Genomic DNA, 18,517 nt, shown 5'->3' with positions numbered 1-18,517 from the left:
CACCACTCCTGTTCAGTATTACTCTTGGAGATACTAATGTAGTCCTGTTTAAAAAATTAAAAAGTATATGGATTAAAAAATAAATAAAATGTCATTAACAGATGATACTGTCTACATAGAAAAATATAAAGCAATTTTTGATAAAGTTTTAGAGTTAATGAGAGAACTTCACCAGGTTGTTGAATATAATATCAATACACAGAGATCAGTTGTTTCTGTGTGACAGCCACAAAATTAGAAAACGTGATTTTAAAAGATGTATTTACTATAGCAATAAAAATACAGTAAATAAGAGACATGTAGGCTTTTCATGAAGAATTATAAAAACTTTAAAGACTTAAAAGAACTTAATAGTATACTATGTTCATGGATAGAAAGGCTCAGTATAATAAAGATAACACTTCTCTTCAAATTGATATGTAGATATTCTGATCAAAATCCTGACAGGATTCATGAAATCCACAGGCTGGTTTTTATATATGGAAGAGCAAAGAATCAAGACTGAACAAGAATACTGCTGATGAAGAACCAGATTGGGCAACGTGGCCTATTGCATCACTAAGGATAACTATAGGCATAGATGACATATAGAAGGCTATGACCATGTTTTCTAACAGAATGTAATAAGGGGGCCTCGTGAAATAAAATCACCTGCATAAGGGAGGGCTAAAAAAACCGGTTTTACTATGGGCAGAACTTAAGGGAATGGCTTGTTCTTGACTGCAATTGAGTAGGAACCAGAAGAGTCCAAAGTTCTAGCACCCTTAAACCTATGTGAAATCAACCCAAATCCTAGAGCAGTGATGGCGAACCTATGACATGCGTGTCAGAGGTGACACGCGAACTCATTTTTTTGGTTGATTTTTCTTTGTTAAATGGCATTTAAATATATAAAATAAATATCAAAAATATAAGTCTTTGTTTTACTATGGTTGCAAATATCAAAAAATTTCTATATGTGACACGGCACCAGAGTTAAGTTAGGGTTTTTCAAAATGCTGACACGCTGAGCTCAAAAGGTTTGCCATCACTGTCCTAGAGGTTCCCGAACCCAAGAATAAAACACACCAGTTATTTCTACATCATGTACCCACTTGGTAGTAAGAGCAAGGTTAATTTTTTAAAATTTCATAGTGATACTCGGAAAACAAAACAAGCTTTAGGGGAATGCCCCTTAGACCAAAAAAAAAAAAAAAAAAAATGTTTAAAAGAAAAGGATTAACTGCAAAAACTTTGGTTAGGTGATCCAGCAGTTACGTTTTGCTACAATTTAAAAATTTTAAATTTCAGCTTTATTAAGATGTAATTGACAGATATATAAGATATTTAAAGTATACATTATAATCATTTGATATATGTATACATTTTGAAAGTTTTCCTCTCATCAAGTTAATTCACACACCTATCATGACCTCACATAATTGCGAGAACATTTAAGTTCTATTCTCTTAGCAAATTTCAGTTACATAATACAATATTATTAGCTATATTCACAATGTTATAGCTGAAAGTTAGTATCTTCTTACCAGCCATTCTGTATTTTCCCCAACCCTCAGCCCTGGCAACTTTTTTTCTATTCTTTCTATGAGTTTGATTTTTTAAAAAAATATATTTTATTGATTTTTTACAAAGAGGAAGGGCGAGGAATAGAGAGTTAGAAACATCGAGGAGAGAGAAACGTTAATCAGCTGCCTCCTGCACACCCCCAACTGGGGATGTGCCTGCAACCAAGGTACATGCCCTTGACCGGAATCAAACCTGGGACCCTTCAGTCCGCAGGCTGATGCTTTATCCACTGAACCAAACTGGTTAGGGCAAGTTTGATTTTTTTTTAGATTCCACATGTAAGTGATACCATGCAGTATTTGTCTTTTTCTTTCTGACTTATTTCACTTAGCATAATGCTCTCAAGGTCCATCCATATTGTCACAAATGAAGGCCTCCCTCTTTCATGTCTCATGGTTGAATAATATTCCATTATAATCACATGTTTATTCAGCTGTTTATGGACACTTAAGTTTACTTGTCTTGGCTATTGTAAATAATGCTGCAGTGAACATGGGAGTGCAGATACCGCTTTGATACACTGTTTTCATTGTGTGTGTGTGTGTGTGTGTGTGTGCATATATATATGTATATAAATAAACACACAAATGGGATAGTTCTATTTGTTTGTTTGTTTGTTTATCTATTTGGTAGAATTTACTCTTTAAGCCATCTGGTCCTAGAATTTTCTTTGTTGGGAGTGTTTTGATTACTGATTCAATCTCCTTACTAGTTAATAATTGTACTGTTCTAATTTTCTATTTCTTCATGATTCAGTCTTGCTGAAGTAGGAATTTATCCATTTCTTCTAGGTTGTCCAATTTCGGGGCATATAATTGTTCATAATCTCATTGTGCTTGTGTGATATCAGTTGCAATATCTCCTCTTTCACATGTAATTTTATTTATGTGAGTCCTCTCTTTTTTTTCTTGGTAATTGTAGCTAAAGGTCTTCCTATATTGTTTATCTTTTCAAAAAACCATCTCATAATTTCTTGTATCTTTTCCTTTTTATTTTTGCTGTTGACCTTATTACAAATGTCCTCATCCTCCCCATCTTTGCCCACCTCCACCTAGCTCCTACGTACCTCCCCTTTTCCTCTGGCCATCATCACACTGTTATCTGTGTCTATGAGTTGTGTGTATATGTTCTTTGGCTAATCCAGTGGTTCTCAACCTGTGGGTCGCGACGCCTTTGGCGGTCGAACGACCCTTTCGCAAGGGTCGCCTAAGATCATCCTGCATATCAGATATTTACATTATGACTCATAACAGTAGCAACATTACAGTTAGGAAGTAGCAACGAAAATAATTTTATGGTTGAGTCACAACATGAGGAACTGTATTTAAAGGGCCAGAAGGTTGAGAACCACTGGGCTAATCCCTTCACCTTTTTTTAATCCAGTACCCCCTTTCCCTCCCCTCTGACAGCTATCAGACTGTTCCATGTATCCATGCCTCTGCTTCTATTTTGTCAGTTAATTTTGTTCATTAGATTCCACATATAAGTGAGATCATATGGTCTTTGTCTTTCTCTGATTGGCTTATTTTACTTAGCATAATAATCTCCAGTTTCATCCATGCAGTTGCAAAAGGTAAGCTTTCCTTTTTTATGGATGCATAGTATTCCATTGTGTACAGGTAGCACAGCTTTTTTATTCACTCATCTGATGGGCACTTGTTCTGTTTCCAAATCTTGACTATTGTAAATAATGCTGCTATGAACGTAGGCATGCATATATTCTTTTCATTTGGTGTTTCAGGATTCTTAGGCTATATTCCCAGAAGTGGGGTTGCTGGGTCAAAAGGCAGTTCCATTTTTAATTTTTTGAGGAAACTTCATACTGTTTTTCACAGTGGCTGTACCAGTCTGTATTCCTACAACAGTACGTGAGGGTTCCCTTTTCTTCACATCTTCCCCAGCACTTGTTTGTTGATTTGTTGACGGTAGCCATTCTGACAGGTGTGAGGTAATATCTCATGTGGTTTTAATTTGATTCTCTCTGATGATTAATAACGTTGAACATTTTTTCATTCTTTTATCTCTTATTGTCATTTTAGTCTTCTCTGATCTTTATTATTTCCTTCCACTAGCTTTTGGCTTAGTTTGATTTACTTTTTCTAGTTCCTTAGGGTTTAAAGTTAGGTTGTTTATTTGAAACTAGAGGCCTGGTGCACGAAATTTGTGCACGGGAGGGGGTTGTCCCTCAGCCTGGCCTGCACCCTCTCCAATCTGGAATCCCTCTCATGATCTGGGACTGCTGACTCCTAACTGCTTGCCTGCCTGATTGCCCCTAACCACTTCTGCCTGCCGGCCTGATTGCCCCCATCTGCCCTCTACTGCCAGCCCAATCACCCACAACTGCCCTCCCCTGCAGGCCTGATCACCCACAACTGCCCTCCCCTGCTGCGACCCACCTCTTCCGCGCCGCGCAGAGCTGTGGGACTACAACTGCCCTCCCCTGTTGCGACCCACCTCCTCCGTGCAGCGCAGAGCTGTGGGACCCCCAGGCCTCACTGCGAGGAGCGGCCTCCAGGCCCCGCCTCCACTGTGTGTGCGGCCATCTTGTGACGACGTCACATACCAGGGCATGAGGACCACCTAGGCTTTTATTAGTATAGATTTTTTTTTTTTTAGTGTAGGCTTTTATTGGTATAAACTTCCTTCTTAGAACTGCTTTTGCTGCATCCCTTAAGCTTTGGTGTGTTATATTTCCATTTTCAGTTGTCTCATGATATTTTTATTTCTCTTTTGATTTCCTCTTTGACCCAGGGATGGTTCAGTAGCATGCTATTTAACCTCCATATATTTGTGAATTTCCGAGTTTTCTTTTTGTAATTTATTTTTAATCTTGTTTTAAGTAGGTGTTAATTGTTTTATTAGGCTTTTGAAGGAAAAAAAGGATTCCGTTTCTTTTTCGTTTCCTCTAGGTATATACCTCCCGATAAGAGAGAAGAAAATGACCAATCAACCCACAAATGGATGGTGTATGTCCGAGGGTCTCGTAGAGAACCCAGCATTAATCATTTTGTCAAGAAAGTTTGGTTCTTCCTTCATCCCAGCTATAAACCAAATGACCTTGTGGAAGTTAGGTAAGCATACTTGAGTTTAAAGAAGTGCAGATTTATTGAAGTGGAAGAAAAGTGATTTAATTTGAAAACACTCCCTTGAAATCCTTTCTTCCCTCCTCCTCCCACCCTCTCTCCCTCCCTCCCTCTCTCCCTCCCTCCCTCCTTTTCTTACTTCCTTCACTTCTAGTCTTACATCTATCTTTTTAAAATTTAATATTTTAATTGATTTCAGAGAAAGGAAAATTTCAAACATATACAAAAGCAGAGTATATTGAACCCTAATGGATCCAAAACCAATTATTAACAGTTTGCCAGTCTTTTTTTCCATCAAATTTTCTTTTTCTTTCCTTTACAAATTAGGTTCTGACTGAAAATTCATTGGTTCAATTAGCATTCTCATGAGTTCCTCTCTATCCTCTGAAATCATAGTCACTATTTGGGGAAGATCATATTGTGAACATATCTTTTAAGTCTTCTTAGCAGATACATTCAAGTAAATTGTCACTTTCAAATAGAGTATTCATGACTTATTTTGTTTTTGCCAGAGTGGAGGAATAAATGAGTGTCAGGGGTAGCGAACATAATATTTCAGCCTATGTCTGTCAAGTAGCTATCAAGGATTCTGACTCATATTGTGACATTCATCAAAAACTTTATTTTTAAAAATATATTTTTATTGATTTCAGAGAGGAAGTGAGAGGGAGAGATAGATAGAAACATCAATGATGAGAAGGAATCATTGATTGGCTGCCTCCTGCACACCCCTTACTGGGGTTCGAGCATGTGCCCTGACTGGGAATTGAACCATGACCTCCTGGTTCATGGGTCGAAGCTCAACCACTGAGTCACACGGGTTGGGCCATCCAGTCACTCTAGTTCTTTATCTGTGAAAATAATGACATTGGATTATATGGTACTAGGGGCTCAGTGTACGAATTCGTGCACCTTGAAAGGATCTGTGGGCCGAGAGGCTACAGTGGGCACAGGGGTGGGTTTTGGCCCATCCTCCGCGCCCCTGGGCCCCTCCCACCGTGGCCACACACCCCTGCCCCTGTCCCCTGTCTGAGGCAACCCTGCTCCCACCGCCACCACTCCCACATGCTGACGGCGCTGGCCCCGCTTGCACCCACTGACAGCACGGAGTGATTGGGGCTGGCACCAGCAGTGGGTGGGAGCAGGGCCAGCACCGACAGCGAGTGCGAGTGGCAGCTGCTGCCTCGATAGCCCCTCAGGAGCAGGGGTAGGTGGAGAAGCCCTTGGGCGATTGGGGCTGGCAGCCGCAACTCGCACCCACTGACGGCGCCGAGTGATCTGGACTGGTGCCGGGCGCCGGCAGTGGGTACGAGCAGCGGCTCCAGCGCTGGCTGCGGGTGCAAGCGCTGGGCGGGACCTCGGTGCACAGGAGCAAAGAATTTTCAGTAGCCACCAGATGCTCGCCCCAATGACAGTGACCGGCACCCTGCCTTGGTCTGGTGCCCCCATTCACCTGCTCCACCATCCTGCCGCGGCCAACCCGTGCACCCCCTGGTGGTCAGCGCATGTCATAGCGACCAGTTGTTCAGTTGTTCTGCCATTCAGTCTGTTTGCATGTTAGCCTTTTATTATATAGGATAAGTGTCTTAGCTCTAAGTATCCAGTAATTGAAAATTTAGTGTAGGTTTGAGTTAAATTTTTCTTTTATAATTTAGCATTTTAGCATAATGCAGCATACTGATTTAACTTTAAATGAGGAAATGTAAATGATTCTCAGAAGGATGTGAATTTCTAACTTATCCATTATGAGAAAACTTTTCCTCTAGAATGATTACACGTGGATTAATGTGTTAATATCTGCTCTTCCATAGAGAGCCTCCTTTTCACCTGACCAGAAGAGGCTGGGGTGAGTTTCCTGTCAGAGTTCAAGTTCACTTTAAGGACAGCCAGAACAAGCGGATAGATATCATACATAATCTGAAGGTATTGTAACAAAACATTGTTCTCTGGAAATGAAGTATCCCTTTCACCTGGTATTGAACGTAGTAGGTTAGTCCTGAGAGAAGCGGCCAGGTGAAGGATAGTGGAAGCAGGATAAATCTTTTTGAGTGTGTGATGCTATAACACTCCTTTGTCCCCTGAAGGTTGGGGGAGCAGGGGGGGCCTTTACAGTTGAATGTATGTTCTTTAAATCAGATCATCAGAACACTTGAATTTCTGACCAGAGCTCACTGTTACTGTGTTACCTATGGTTAATGTGTTTTAAAAAAAATTTTACTTTTCTATAAAATGAGGCAAATACAGCCCGGCTGGCATGGCTAGTGGTTGAGCGTCAACCTATGAACCAGGAGGTCACAGTTTGATTCCTGGTCAGGACACATGCCCGGGTTTCAGGCTCGATCCCCAATGTGACCTGTGCAGGAAGTCACTGATCAGTGATTCTCTCTCATCATTGATGTTTCTGTCTCTCTTTCCCTCTCCCTTCCTCTCTGAAATCAATAAATATATGTATTAAAAAAATGAGGCAAATACAGAAAGTCCTAAAATGATGCTTCATTCAGTGTCATTATAATGATGAGATGTCATAGGAACTTAACTCTTTTATATATCATTTAACCTATAGTAGATTTGGTTTCATTATACTACTAGAGGCCTGATGCACGATATTCGTGCAAGGGGCTCAGCCCTCGCAGCCCCAGCGTCGTCTGGAAGGTCGTTGGGAAGGTCGTTTGGCTGTCTGGTCTAATTAGCATATTACACTTTTATTATTATAGATAGATGTTTTGCTTAAAGTTGTAGAACCTATCAACGACATTAGGTGAGGAGTTTCTGAAGTAAGCCTTGTCTGTTTATCTCCTAAGGATAAAGAATATGTTTATTTCCGAAGAGTAACGATTGAAGTGAACATGTTTTAGAAAATGTAAAGTACTGTAGCAGGTTGTAAAACTTGAGTTATTTATCCTCACCTGAGGATATGTTTATAGAGAGAGGAAGGATTGATCAGTTGCCTCCTGTATGTGCCCTTACTGGGGATCAAACCCCCAACCTTGTGGTGTACAGGAGGACAGTCCAACCAGCTGAGCCACCTGGCCAGGGTGAAGGTTGTAATACTTTTGATTTGTATTGTCAGAAATCCTTCTCTGATATATCCACATGGTTTGTTATGCAGCTATTATAAGTTATAGTTTACAAAGTATTTCCTATGCCTGGGGGGTAATTACCATTATATAGTAAGCAAAAAGCCCCGAGTATAAAGTATGTGTATAGAATGAGGTCAACCATGATTTTAAAAAAACACAAAAGAAATATACCAAAATGTTGGAGTACATAATTGAAGTAATGATGTTGTGATCTATTTCCTATGGCCTTTTTATCTGTGTGTGGTTTTTTGAAAGTATTTTTACATAATGAACAGTTATAAAAATATTTTTTATAGTTGGAAGACAGACGATTTTTAAAATGTTCCTCTAGGCCAGCGGTTCTCAACCTGTGGGTCGCGACGCCTTTGGCGGTCAACGACCCTTTCACAGGGGTTGCCTAAGACCATCCTGCATATCAGATATTTACATTACGATTCATAACAGTAGCAACATTACAGTTATGTAGTAGCAACAAAAATAATTTTAAAAAAATATATATTTTATTGATTTTTTTATAGAGAGGAAGGGAGAGGGATAGAGAGTTAGAAACATTGATGAGAGAGAGAGAAACATCAATCAGCTGCCTCCTGCACACCCCCTACTGGGGATGTTGCCCGCAACCAAGGTACATGCCCTTGACTGGAATCGAACCTGGGACCTTTCAGTCCGCAGGCCGATGCTCTATCCACTGAGCCAAACCGGTCAGGGCAACAACGAAAATAATTTTATGGTTGGGTCACAACATGAGGAACTGTATTTAAAGGGCCAGAAGTTTGATAACCACTGCCTAGGCCAGCCGTGGGCAAACTACGGCCCGCGGGCCGGATCCGGCCTGTTTGAAATGAATAAAACTAAAAAAAAAAAAAAAAAAAAAGACCGTACCCTTTTATGTAATGATGTTTACTTTGAATTTATATTAGTTCACACAAACACTCCATCCATGCTTTTGTTCCGGCCCTCCGGTCCAGTTTAAGAACCCATTGTGGCCCTCGAGACAAAAAGTTTGCCCACCCCTGGCTTAGGCCCTCACTATAGTAGTCTTGTATATATTTTCTTATATTGAACTTCTCCTATAGCACCCTTACTTGTGGCTTACTACATTGTTCCCATTAATGACTCCCAAAACTGAGCTAAATGAAACTGAGTACATCTGCAGAAATCCGTTTTTTGTTTCCTTTGTTCTATAAATACAACTTTTCAACCTTAAGGCATGTTGAAATTTGTCCTCCATTGCTTGTTATGCAGCCATTGTAAGACAGCTTAACTTCATGTACACATTATTTTCTAGAGATTACTGTGAGATTAGATTGCTTTATGACCTCAGAGAAGAACTCAAATCAAATAAAGAATTTACTGCCTCTTTGTTCAGAGGAGCAAAATATGATCCCACTTACTTACAAGATCTAAATTAGTTTTGCTTTCTTTTTATCTTTAAATATCACATATACCATTTTATAGCACTGGGCCCAGCCCTTATCCCAATGATTAAGAAAGTTGTTTGCATAGTTTTGCATTTTGTATTCTCCATATCACTTAGAATTCCTGGTGAAAGATTGAGGCACAGTATTTTAAAATGATGTATTTAAAGCATTTCTCGTCAAGTTTTTTGAAAACTTAATTTTACTACATATTATATATCAACTAGAGGCCTGATGCATGAACATTCGTGCAAGAATAGGCCTTCCTTCCCCCGGCTGCCGGCACTGGCTTTGCTCCAGCACCCAGGAGCCAGGCGGCTTCCCTCTGGCTGCCAGCAGGCACCCGGGACCTGAGTGGCTTCCCTCCAGCCCCAGCTTCGTCTGGAAGGATGTCCAGAAGGACGTCCGTTCTAATTAGTGTATTACCCTTTTATTTTTATAGATTGGCCTTGAAACCTTAAACACCTGTATTGTGACCATGTGATTTTTATTTGTACTAGAGTATCATTTTTCCTGTCATTTCTATGTCAACCTTCAGAGCCATCTTTGCTTCTTCCATTTTTGTTCTAAATATTCATTTAGTTGCAGACCATTATTCTTCATAATCTTTCTTATATTCTACCCTTTTATTGTTTCCTGATTAGCTTCTTTAATTCTAATCTGTCTTCATTCTGCACACCACCATAAGATTAGACTTCCCAAACTAAGAGAACTATTAGGGTATTCCCTTCTGAGAAACCTATATTGCTTTTATTTTTTGTAATTATAGATAATGCTGCAGTAAACATCTTTTTTTTGTAAAATGTCCTCCATTTTTGGATTGTCCTTAGAATGGGTTGTTAGAAGTGTCTACTTTATATTAAAAGTATAATTACTACATGTATGTCTGAGTTTGTTTATATTAATTTTACTCAATTCTTCCCCACAACATTAAGAGGGTTTTTGAAAAAGTAGTTATGGTATGAAAACTTGTGGTGAAAGAGGTTTTAGGTAGGATACTATCTAATAATAGACAAACATGGTAATTGACCGTACCTTCACTACGCCTCCCATTGGCTAATCAGCATGATATGCAAATTAACCGCCAACAAAGATGGCTAATTTGCATACTGCAGGCGGGGCTGGCAGCGCATGATGCTGCCTGCGGGACCCGAGACCCGGGTCCTTGACCTGGCGAGGCGGGGCCGGCTGTGCGCGACCCTGCCCGCGGGACCCAGGCCCCGAACCCCTGACCCAGCGAGGCAGGGCCAGTAGTGCCTGACACTGCTCAGGGGATCTGGGCCTTGGATCCGTGACCTGGCGAAGTAGCAAAGTGGCAGAGAAGGGAGAGAGCCCAGGTGGCAGAGAAGGGAGGGAGCCGAGGGCTAAGCGGCGAAAGGAGGGAGCGAGGCAGTTGAGAAGGGAGCGAAGCCCGCCTTGGTGGGCTTCGCTCCCTTCTCTGCTTCGCTGCGGTCTCAGGAAGCCCTATTCTTGCAGGAGTAGGCCCGAGGAAGCTCTATTCTTGCAGGAATCTTCCTGCAACGGGCCTCTAGTATATTTATAAGTAAGCTTGTGAAACCTAACTCTTCCTTTTGTCTTTAAATAGCTGGATAGAACTTACACTGGCTTGCAGACTCTTGGAGCAGAGACGGTAGGTTTTTTCCCCTATAGCATTATTTGGGAACAAATAGACTGAAAATTGATCTTCATTTTTAGTTAGAAAAAAAATGAGTGCTAAATTTAGAAAAATTTTATATCCCCCTCATTTATTTATTTTTTAGTGTGAAAAAAAAATACACATAAAATTTACTATTTTTAAGTATACATTTAAGTATTATTACATATACTCACATTTTGTGCAGTGATTGCTGTCACCCTTTTGGAAAACTGAAACTGTAACAATTTACAATAATTCTCTATTCTCCTCTGCCTCTAGCTCCTGGCACTCACCCTTCTACTTTCTCTCTCTCTGAATTTGACTACACTAGATGCAATATAAGTGGTATCGTACAGTGTTTTTTTTTGTAACTGGCATGTTTCACTTAGCATAATGTTTTCAAGATTTATCCACGTTGTAGATGTGTCCGAATTTCCCTCCCAAAAAGGCTGAATAATGTTTCATTATATGTATACACTACATTGTGTTTATCCATTTATCTATCTGTGAACACTTGAGTTGCTTACATCTTTTGGCTATTGTGAATACTAAGAACGTGGGTCTGTCTGTTCTAGTCCCTGCTTTTAATTCTTTTGGGTAGATACCCAGCAGTCAGATTGCTGGATGATACTGTAATTCTTTTTTTTTTTTTTTTTTTTTTTTTTTTTTTTTTTTTTTTAATATATATATTTTATTGATTTTTTACAGAGAGGAAGGGAGAGAGATAGAGAGTTAGAAACATCGATGAGAGAGAAACATTGATCAGCTGCCTCCTGCACATCTCCCACTGGGGATGTGCCCGCAACCCAGGTACATGCCCTTGACCGGAATCGAACCTGGGACCTCTCAGTCCGCAGGCCGACGCTCTATCCACTGAGCCAAACCGGTTTTGGCGATACTGTAATTCTTTTTTTAATTTTTTGAGGACCTGCCATATTGTTTTTCCTAATAGCAGCACCATTTTATATTTCTACCAACAGTGCATAAGGGTTCCAATTCTCTAGCACTTGTTGTTTTATGTCTTTTTTATAGTAACCAGGTATTTCATTGTGGGTTTGGTTTATATTTCCCTAATGGTAATTGATGTTGAGCATCGTTTCATGTGTTTATTGGCCATTTGTTTATCTTCTTTTGAGAAATGTCTTCAAATCCTTTACCCATTTTTGAATCGGATTGCTTGGTTTTTTGTTGTTGAGTTTTAGGAGTTCTCTCTATATTCTTGGTATTAGTCTCTTGTTAGATATAGGAAATATAAATATTTTCTCCCATTATGTGGGTGATCTTTACATTCTTTTTTTTAAAAATTCTTGATTATGTCCTTTGATGCACAAAAGTTTTTAGTTTTGACATAGTTCAATTTATGTTTTTTTCTTTTGTTACATGTTTTTTTGTGTCATATCCAAGAAATCATTGTCAAAGCCAATGTCACGAAGCTTCGCCCCTATGTTTTCTTCTAAGATTTTTATTGTTTTAGGTCTTTGATCCATTTTGAATTAATTTTTGTATATAGTGTAAGGTAAAGATCCACATTCATTCTAATGCATGTGGGTATCCAATTTTCTCAGCACCATTTTGTGAAAGACTGTCCTTTTCACATTGAATGGTCTTGGCATCCTTGTCAAAAATAATTTGACCATACATGTGAGGGTGTATTCTATTCCAATGGTCTATGTGTTTCTTTATGTCAGTACTACACTGTTTTAATTAATATAGCTTTGTAATTATAAGTTTTGAAATCTGGAAGTATGAGACTCCAACTTCACTTTTTTTCTTCTTACCACCTCCCCCCACCTTTTTTTTGGAATTTATGATATATCAGCAGTAGTCATTATAATTATAATTAGCTATTTATAGTTTGTGTTATATTAGAAGATATTTTTTGAGCACAGAGTATATGTGAGGTACCGGTCTAGGTAGTGGGGATACAGATTTCTGCGCAAGATAGCCATTTTTCTCAAGTATTCTTGGTTGTGTTGAAAACTGGCAGATGGTATACAGTAAGCATAAAAGCAGATAAGGTTTCATTTACAAATAAGTGCAATAAAGAAGAGAGTAGCTGGGGGACAAGAGAGTTGTTTAGCTAGGTTGGTTAGGGAGGCCTAAGAAGACGACATTGGATTGAGACCTAATGGTGAGAATGAGGCAGACATGCAAAGATTTGGAGGAAGAGTGTTCTAAGGCATTGAAACAACAAATGGAAAGACCTCAGTTTTATGATTAGTATTACTAATTATCTATTAAACCAGAATAGGTTATATTCTGGGATAAAATCCTTCAGTTCTTGAGATGGAAATTGCCTTTGAATTATGATTAGAAATCATTTGTCACATCTTTTAGAGTACCATGTTCTTAGAAGGTTTGAGGCTTTCTGGGACACTGATGATGAATTCATGAGCCCAATTATTGCCCGATTTTGTAGGTAGTGGATGTTGAGCTCCACCGGCATTCTCTTGGAGAAGACTCCATTTACCCTCAATCCTCCGAGTCAGACATCTCTGATGCCCCACCGTCTTTGCCTTTGACCATTCCAGCCCCAGTGAAAGCTTCCTCACCAATAAAGCAGTCACATGAGGCAGTACCTGATACCTCTGTGGAAAAAGGTAATATATTTTTTCTTGTACATTCATGTATTTTTCCTTATATGGAGGAGTCATCCTGGGGCATTTATTTTTCTCATTTACATAATATGATAGTGAATTGCTGCCTTCAGAGACTGAGAAAAAGGAAATTTTCCATACGTAGGCATGTTGCCTCTACTACCCAGTATTATTAAAATACCAAAATGCTTGCCCAGCCAGGTGTGGCTCAGCGGTTGAGCGTCGACCCAGGAACCAAGAGGTCGCGGGTTCGATTCCTGGTCAGGGCATATGCCCAGCTTGCGGGCTCGATCCCCAGTGGGGGGCATGCAGGAGGCAGCCAATTGGTGGTTCTCTCTCATCATTGATGTTTCTATCTCTCTTTCCCTCTCCCTTCCTCTCTGACATCAATGGAAATATATTTAAAAAAAAATACCAAAATGCTTATTACTCTTCTCAGAAAATATTTTTCATTAAGTCCTAACATTTTGTAGAATACAAAACTCACTAAAAAGCATTAAATTTTTAAAATAGAAATTACTTTATTTTTATGGTTATATTGCTATTTTTGTAGATTCAACAGAAAGTTCTATGTTTCTCTATAGGACATACTTGAATAAATCAGTGTTGCAAACTAGACCATGCCACAAATTTTTTTTTTTTATTGATTTTAGAGAGGAAGGGAGAGGAAGAGAGAGATAGAAACATCAATGATGAGAGAGAATCATTGATTGGCTGCCTCCTGCACACCGCCTACTGGGGATCGTGCCCTCAACCCAGGCATGTGCCCTTGGCTGGAATCGAACCTGGGACCCTTTAGTCTGCAGGCTGACGCTCTATCTACTGAGCCAAACCAGTTAGGGCCACAAATCTTCTTTAAGTATGACAAATTGTTTATTAAGGAATAGATACCATTCTTCCCACATGATAAAATAGAGCCAAACATCAAAGTAATAATAGTGAATTGGAAAAATCAAATAATAAGCTTATATGTGCATTAGGGAAGGGGACTTGAACACAGTCTCAATTATAGCTGAGCAGGGAGAAACAAAACCTCTTCCACTGTGAGATACATTGATGATAAATAAGGTGACCCTGCCTCCTCCTTCTCACCAAAGTAAATGAATTCATTAACATTTCCTGTAACTGGATGATTCCCTAACAAAACATTAGTTCTGATTTTGCAGTATCAGTGTTGAATTTTACAGCACAAACTTTATAAAACCATTCTCTCTGTTAAATGCTTTTGTCTCTTGAGACTTCCTTTTACAACAGGTAACTCAGAGAAAAGTAAGGCTTGTCGAACGAAGTTCATGAGGTTGGGGCGTATCATAAAACTGAATTTCTGCTCTAGTTTGAGTTTGTAGATGTGTCTCACTGGAGGAGAATGTGGGTATTTTAACATCCATATTAGAGAAAAGATAGGCATTAAAAGTATGACAAAGATAATTTTCATGTTTTTACCTTAAGGCTTTTCAGTCCAACTTAGGGAACTCTTATCATAATTAAAATCAAGCAGATAAATAAAGTTGCATTTTTGAATTGCATCAGTCTTTTTCATTAATGGAAAAACTACTTCTCATTGGCTCAACAAGGGGAAACTGTAAATAGCCCTCCTAGAACAGCCCTGTGATGTGATTATGTCCAGCATCATCAATATCATGGAGCATAGATATATATTTTTTAGTTTAATTTTTCCCATCACCACTTATCCCCTCTATGCCCTCTTCCACCTCCACCTCCCCCCCTCACTCCCTGCAGTCACCACACTGTTGTCCATGTCCATGAGTTTTCGTGGAGCATAGATCTTAATGTTTCTTTCCAGCCTGTCGTTGCACTCAATCCCTTTTATTAAATTGCAACTAATTCATTGAGTTACAGTTCTTGCATGTAGTAGATATTAATTAAAATACCATGTATTTTAAGCCATTTTATGATTATATGTAGTAAATACAGAAATATATTGAATTTTGTTAGTTCTTCAGGTGGAAGAAAATTGTATTTTTTTTCTGAGTTAAAAACCATTAAATTTTTATTCCTTGATGATTATAGTTTCTTGTAATTCTGGTCTGGTTCCCAATTATGTGAACAAGAAACTTAAATAATAAATATCTAATCTTATTTAAAATATAAGATTCATCGTCAATAAATGTTTAAGTATTAAGTATTCACTTATATAACTTATGTACAAGAAATAAAATTGACTCTAAATGGTATTAGTTTGTCTCTTAGCCTGCATTTTAATATGATGTTAATATTTTCATTCTTTTGTTCCTCTTTAAATTTCAATTACATCTTCTTTATGGGCATTTAATAAGACAGGACATCATTAGATTAAGTGGATCCTTTTGAGTGTTTCCTCCTCTCTAAATTAAACAGGTTTCAATTTGTAAAAAAAAAATAGAACAAAATGAACTTGTGTACTGTTTATAGTTAATATGTTTTCTAATTTTTTAAAGAAACTTTTTAACAAAATATAATTCTAGGCATATTCACATTTGTCAAAAAACAAGACAACAAGCTCCAAATGTGGTCACCTATGCCAAGCTCACATCACCAAATTCAAGCTTATAGTTTCAGCCTCTTCCAGAAATGAATCTTAAATCAGTCAATCAGGAATCCCCTAGTCAGCACTAGATGGGTAATTGGCCCAATAGACCCCTGCTGTCCCCTAAGAAAGGTGACCTTACCACAGCCGATCTGATTTTTGCTCAATAACTTCCTTGCTCCTGGTCCCTTCTGCCTCTAAAAGTCCTTCATTTTGTACAGCTCCTGAGAGCTGCTTTTTCTCTGCTACATTGGATGCTGCTTGATTCATGCATCATTGAATAAAGCCAATTAAAGCTTTAAAATTTACTCAGTTGATGCCCTTGCTAGCGGGTTTGGCTCAATGGATAGAGCCTTGGCCTGCGGACTGAAGGGTTCCAGGTTTGATTCCGGTCAAGGGCACATGCCTGGGTTGCGGGCTCGGTCCCCAGTGGGGGACGTGCAGGAGACGGCCAATCAATGATTGTCTCTCATCACTGATGTTTCTATATCTCTCTTCCTCTCCCTTCCTCTCTGAAATCAATAAAAAGTATTTTTTTTTAAAAATGTACTCAGTCGCCAAAACCGGTTTGGCTCAGTGGATAGAGCGTCGGCCTGCGAACTCAAGGGTCCCGGGTTTGATTCCAGTCAAGGGCATGTACCTGGGTTGCGGGCACATCCCCAGTGGAGAGTGTGCAGGAGGCAGCTGATCGATGTTTCTCTCGCATCGATATTTCTAACTCTCTATCTCTCTCCCTTCCTCTCTGTAAAAAAAAAATCAATAAAAAAAATATATTAAAAAAAAAATGTACTCAGTTGAAATTTACTTATTTATTTATTTATTTTATTTCCCTTGAATGGAATCGAACCCAGGACCCTCCAGTCCACAGGCTGATGCTCTATCCACTGAGCCAAATCAGCTAGGGCTGAAATTCATTTTTTAACACACTTCACCCAAAAATGTATAAAAGGATAATAAATACTGTGGATTGTATTTACTGTACTACTAGTAAATGGCTTAAATGATTGTTGAAATTATAAGGGATTTTTATTGTTTCATTCTTTTCTCACAGTTGTAAGATTTTATTATTGCAAAGAGATTAACGACTTAATCATTTGCCTGTTTCAGTTCAAGCAGGATTACCAGCCAATACTGAAACTGAGAGGCATACTACATTTTATTCTTTGCCATCTTCATTGGAACGAACACCCACCAAAATGACAACATCCCAGAAAGTTATGTTTTGTTCGCATGGCAATTCAGCTTTTCAGCCAATAGCATCAAGCTGCAAAATTGTGCCACAGAGCCAGGTTCCTAATCCCGAGTCACCTGGGAAATCCTTCCAGCCCATCACCATGAGCTGCAAGATCGTCTCAGGTATACAGAGGATGTGTGCGAAGTTGATGTGTGTTAAGTTATTGGAATGACAAAACAAAATACTGTGGTTTAAAAAAATTTTTTTTAGTTCTTCTAAGCAAGGTTTTTGTTTAACAAGTGAGCTAATCACTTTTGATTAGCAGAACAAAGGTGTCAGGAAGCAAAAACAAAAGTCATCTATGTAGAAACAATTTTTGAATGAAGCAAGAAATGAAATTCAGAGAGATCAAATTTTCATCTAGAATCAGCACAGGTAAAATGTTTGCTAGGATTGTGGTTGAACTTAAAGTAGGAATTATGGTTTGCGATTATATATGGAAACCAGAGCAATTAATAATAGAACAGGTGTAGAGGCCTTTTAGTTTGGAGTTGAAATATCTTTTATAGTCTAACCACATGAGAAAAATTACTCATTTCAGTTATTATCAGGAAGGTTGAATTTCCATTGCCTTACAACAATTTCACATTTATATTAGGTAAACTTTTTGTAGGACTATACTTTATGTTTTTGGCCAAACCACCTCAGGAAAGACTGAAAGAGAGTCTGTAAAAGTATTTAGGTACTGGGAGGTTTCTATATAATACTTAAATGAAGGGGAAGGAGGGAGTCTTTGTTGTTAAAAACAGAAAACTAAGCAGTAATATGATCCAAGTCTTTGAAGGTTATGAGAAGTAAAGAATGTATAATTTTATCTACCAATTAGAAGCACTTTGGAATTTGCTGCTTCAGAGGTAGATGTTGAATGTATAAATTGGTTTGAAGTTTAGAGAAATTGAGGGATGACAAATTCGATCACTAGAAGACAATAAGAGGACGTTTAATGGCACATGGGTACCCTTAGAGCATATTCTGTGGGAACATGAATCTCTCTGGATTGTGGCTGTGACATAGTATTGACAGAGACTTTGGTTTTGGGTGGGTGAGTTTCTTATTTTCCTATTGGAAATTAATCCCAAATCAAGACTCCTGGTTCCTAAATCCAATTTATGGCTTACAAATTTCCTCCCTAACGTCTTCAAATACAACCTGCCTAAGTTGTTAAGAGATTTATTATCTAGTGATTCAACAGTTTCACACTGTTATGTGAAGCACTGCTTTTTGAACTTTAATGTGCCTACAGGGGAACTTGTTAAAATACAGATTTATATTTGGTAGGTCTGGGTAGGACCTCAGAATCCGTTTCTTTTTTTTTTTTTTTTTGCTAAAAGTATTACAAAGGGTATTACATATGTGTCCTTTTTTTCCCTCCCTCC

The 18,517-nt window shown here is 38.7% G+C and overlaps 1 protein-coding gene across 7 annotated transcripts in view; it reads left to right on the top strand.

Moving 5' to 3' along the window:
• Nucleotides 1-18,517, top strand: part of YEATS2 (YEATS domain containing 2) — a 99,457-nt gene that overhangs the window by 38,252 nt on the left and 42,688 nt on the right. For 6 of the 7 annotated variants that reach the window (XM_070406709.1, XM_070406710.1, XM_070406711.1 and 3 more), the window contains 5 exons: nucleotides 4,476-4,637; nucleotides 6,461-6,572; nucleotides 10,733-10,781; nucleotides 13,207-13,383; nucleotides 17,015-17,263. In XM_070406709.1, the coding sequence (XP_070262810.1) occupies nucleotides 4,476-4,637; nucleotides 6,461-6,572; nucleotides 10,733-10,781; nucleotides 13,207-13,383; nucleotides 17,015-17,263 (749 nt within the window). Of the gene's footprint in view, nucleotides 1-4,475; nucleotides 4,638-6,460; nucleotides 6,573-10,732; nucleotides 10,782-13,202; nucleotides 13,384-17,014; nucleotides 17,264-18,517 lie in introns of all 7 variants that reach the window. The other variant, XM_070406708.1, reaches the window with a different exon arrangement.

This window comes from Myotis yumanensis, unplaced genomic scaffold (assembly GCF_028538775.1).
Source record: "Myotis yumanensis isolate MYYU_CA2020_CCGP unplaced genomic scaffold, mMyoYum1.0.hap1 SCAF_2, whole genome shotgun sequence".
NCBI classification, from domain to species: domain Eukaryota; kingdom Metazoa; phylum Chordata; class Mammalia; order Chiroptera; family Vespertilionidae; genus Myotis; species Myotis yumanensis.
The sequence above is the reverse complement of the archived record's forward strand: the minus strand, read 5'-3'. Positions and strand labels throughout refer to the sequence as shown.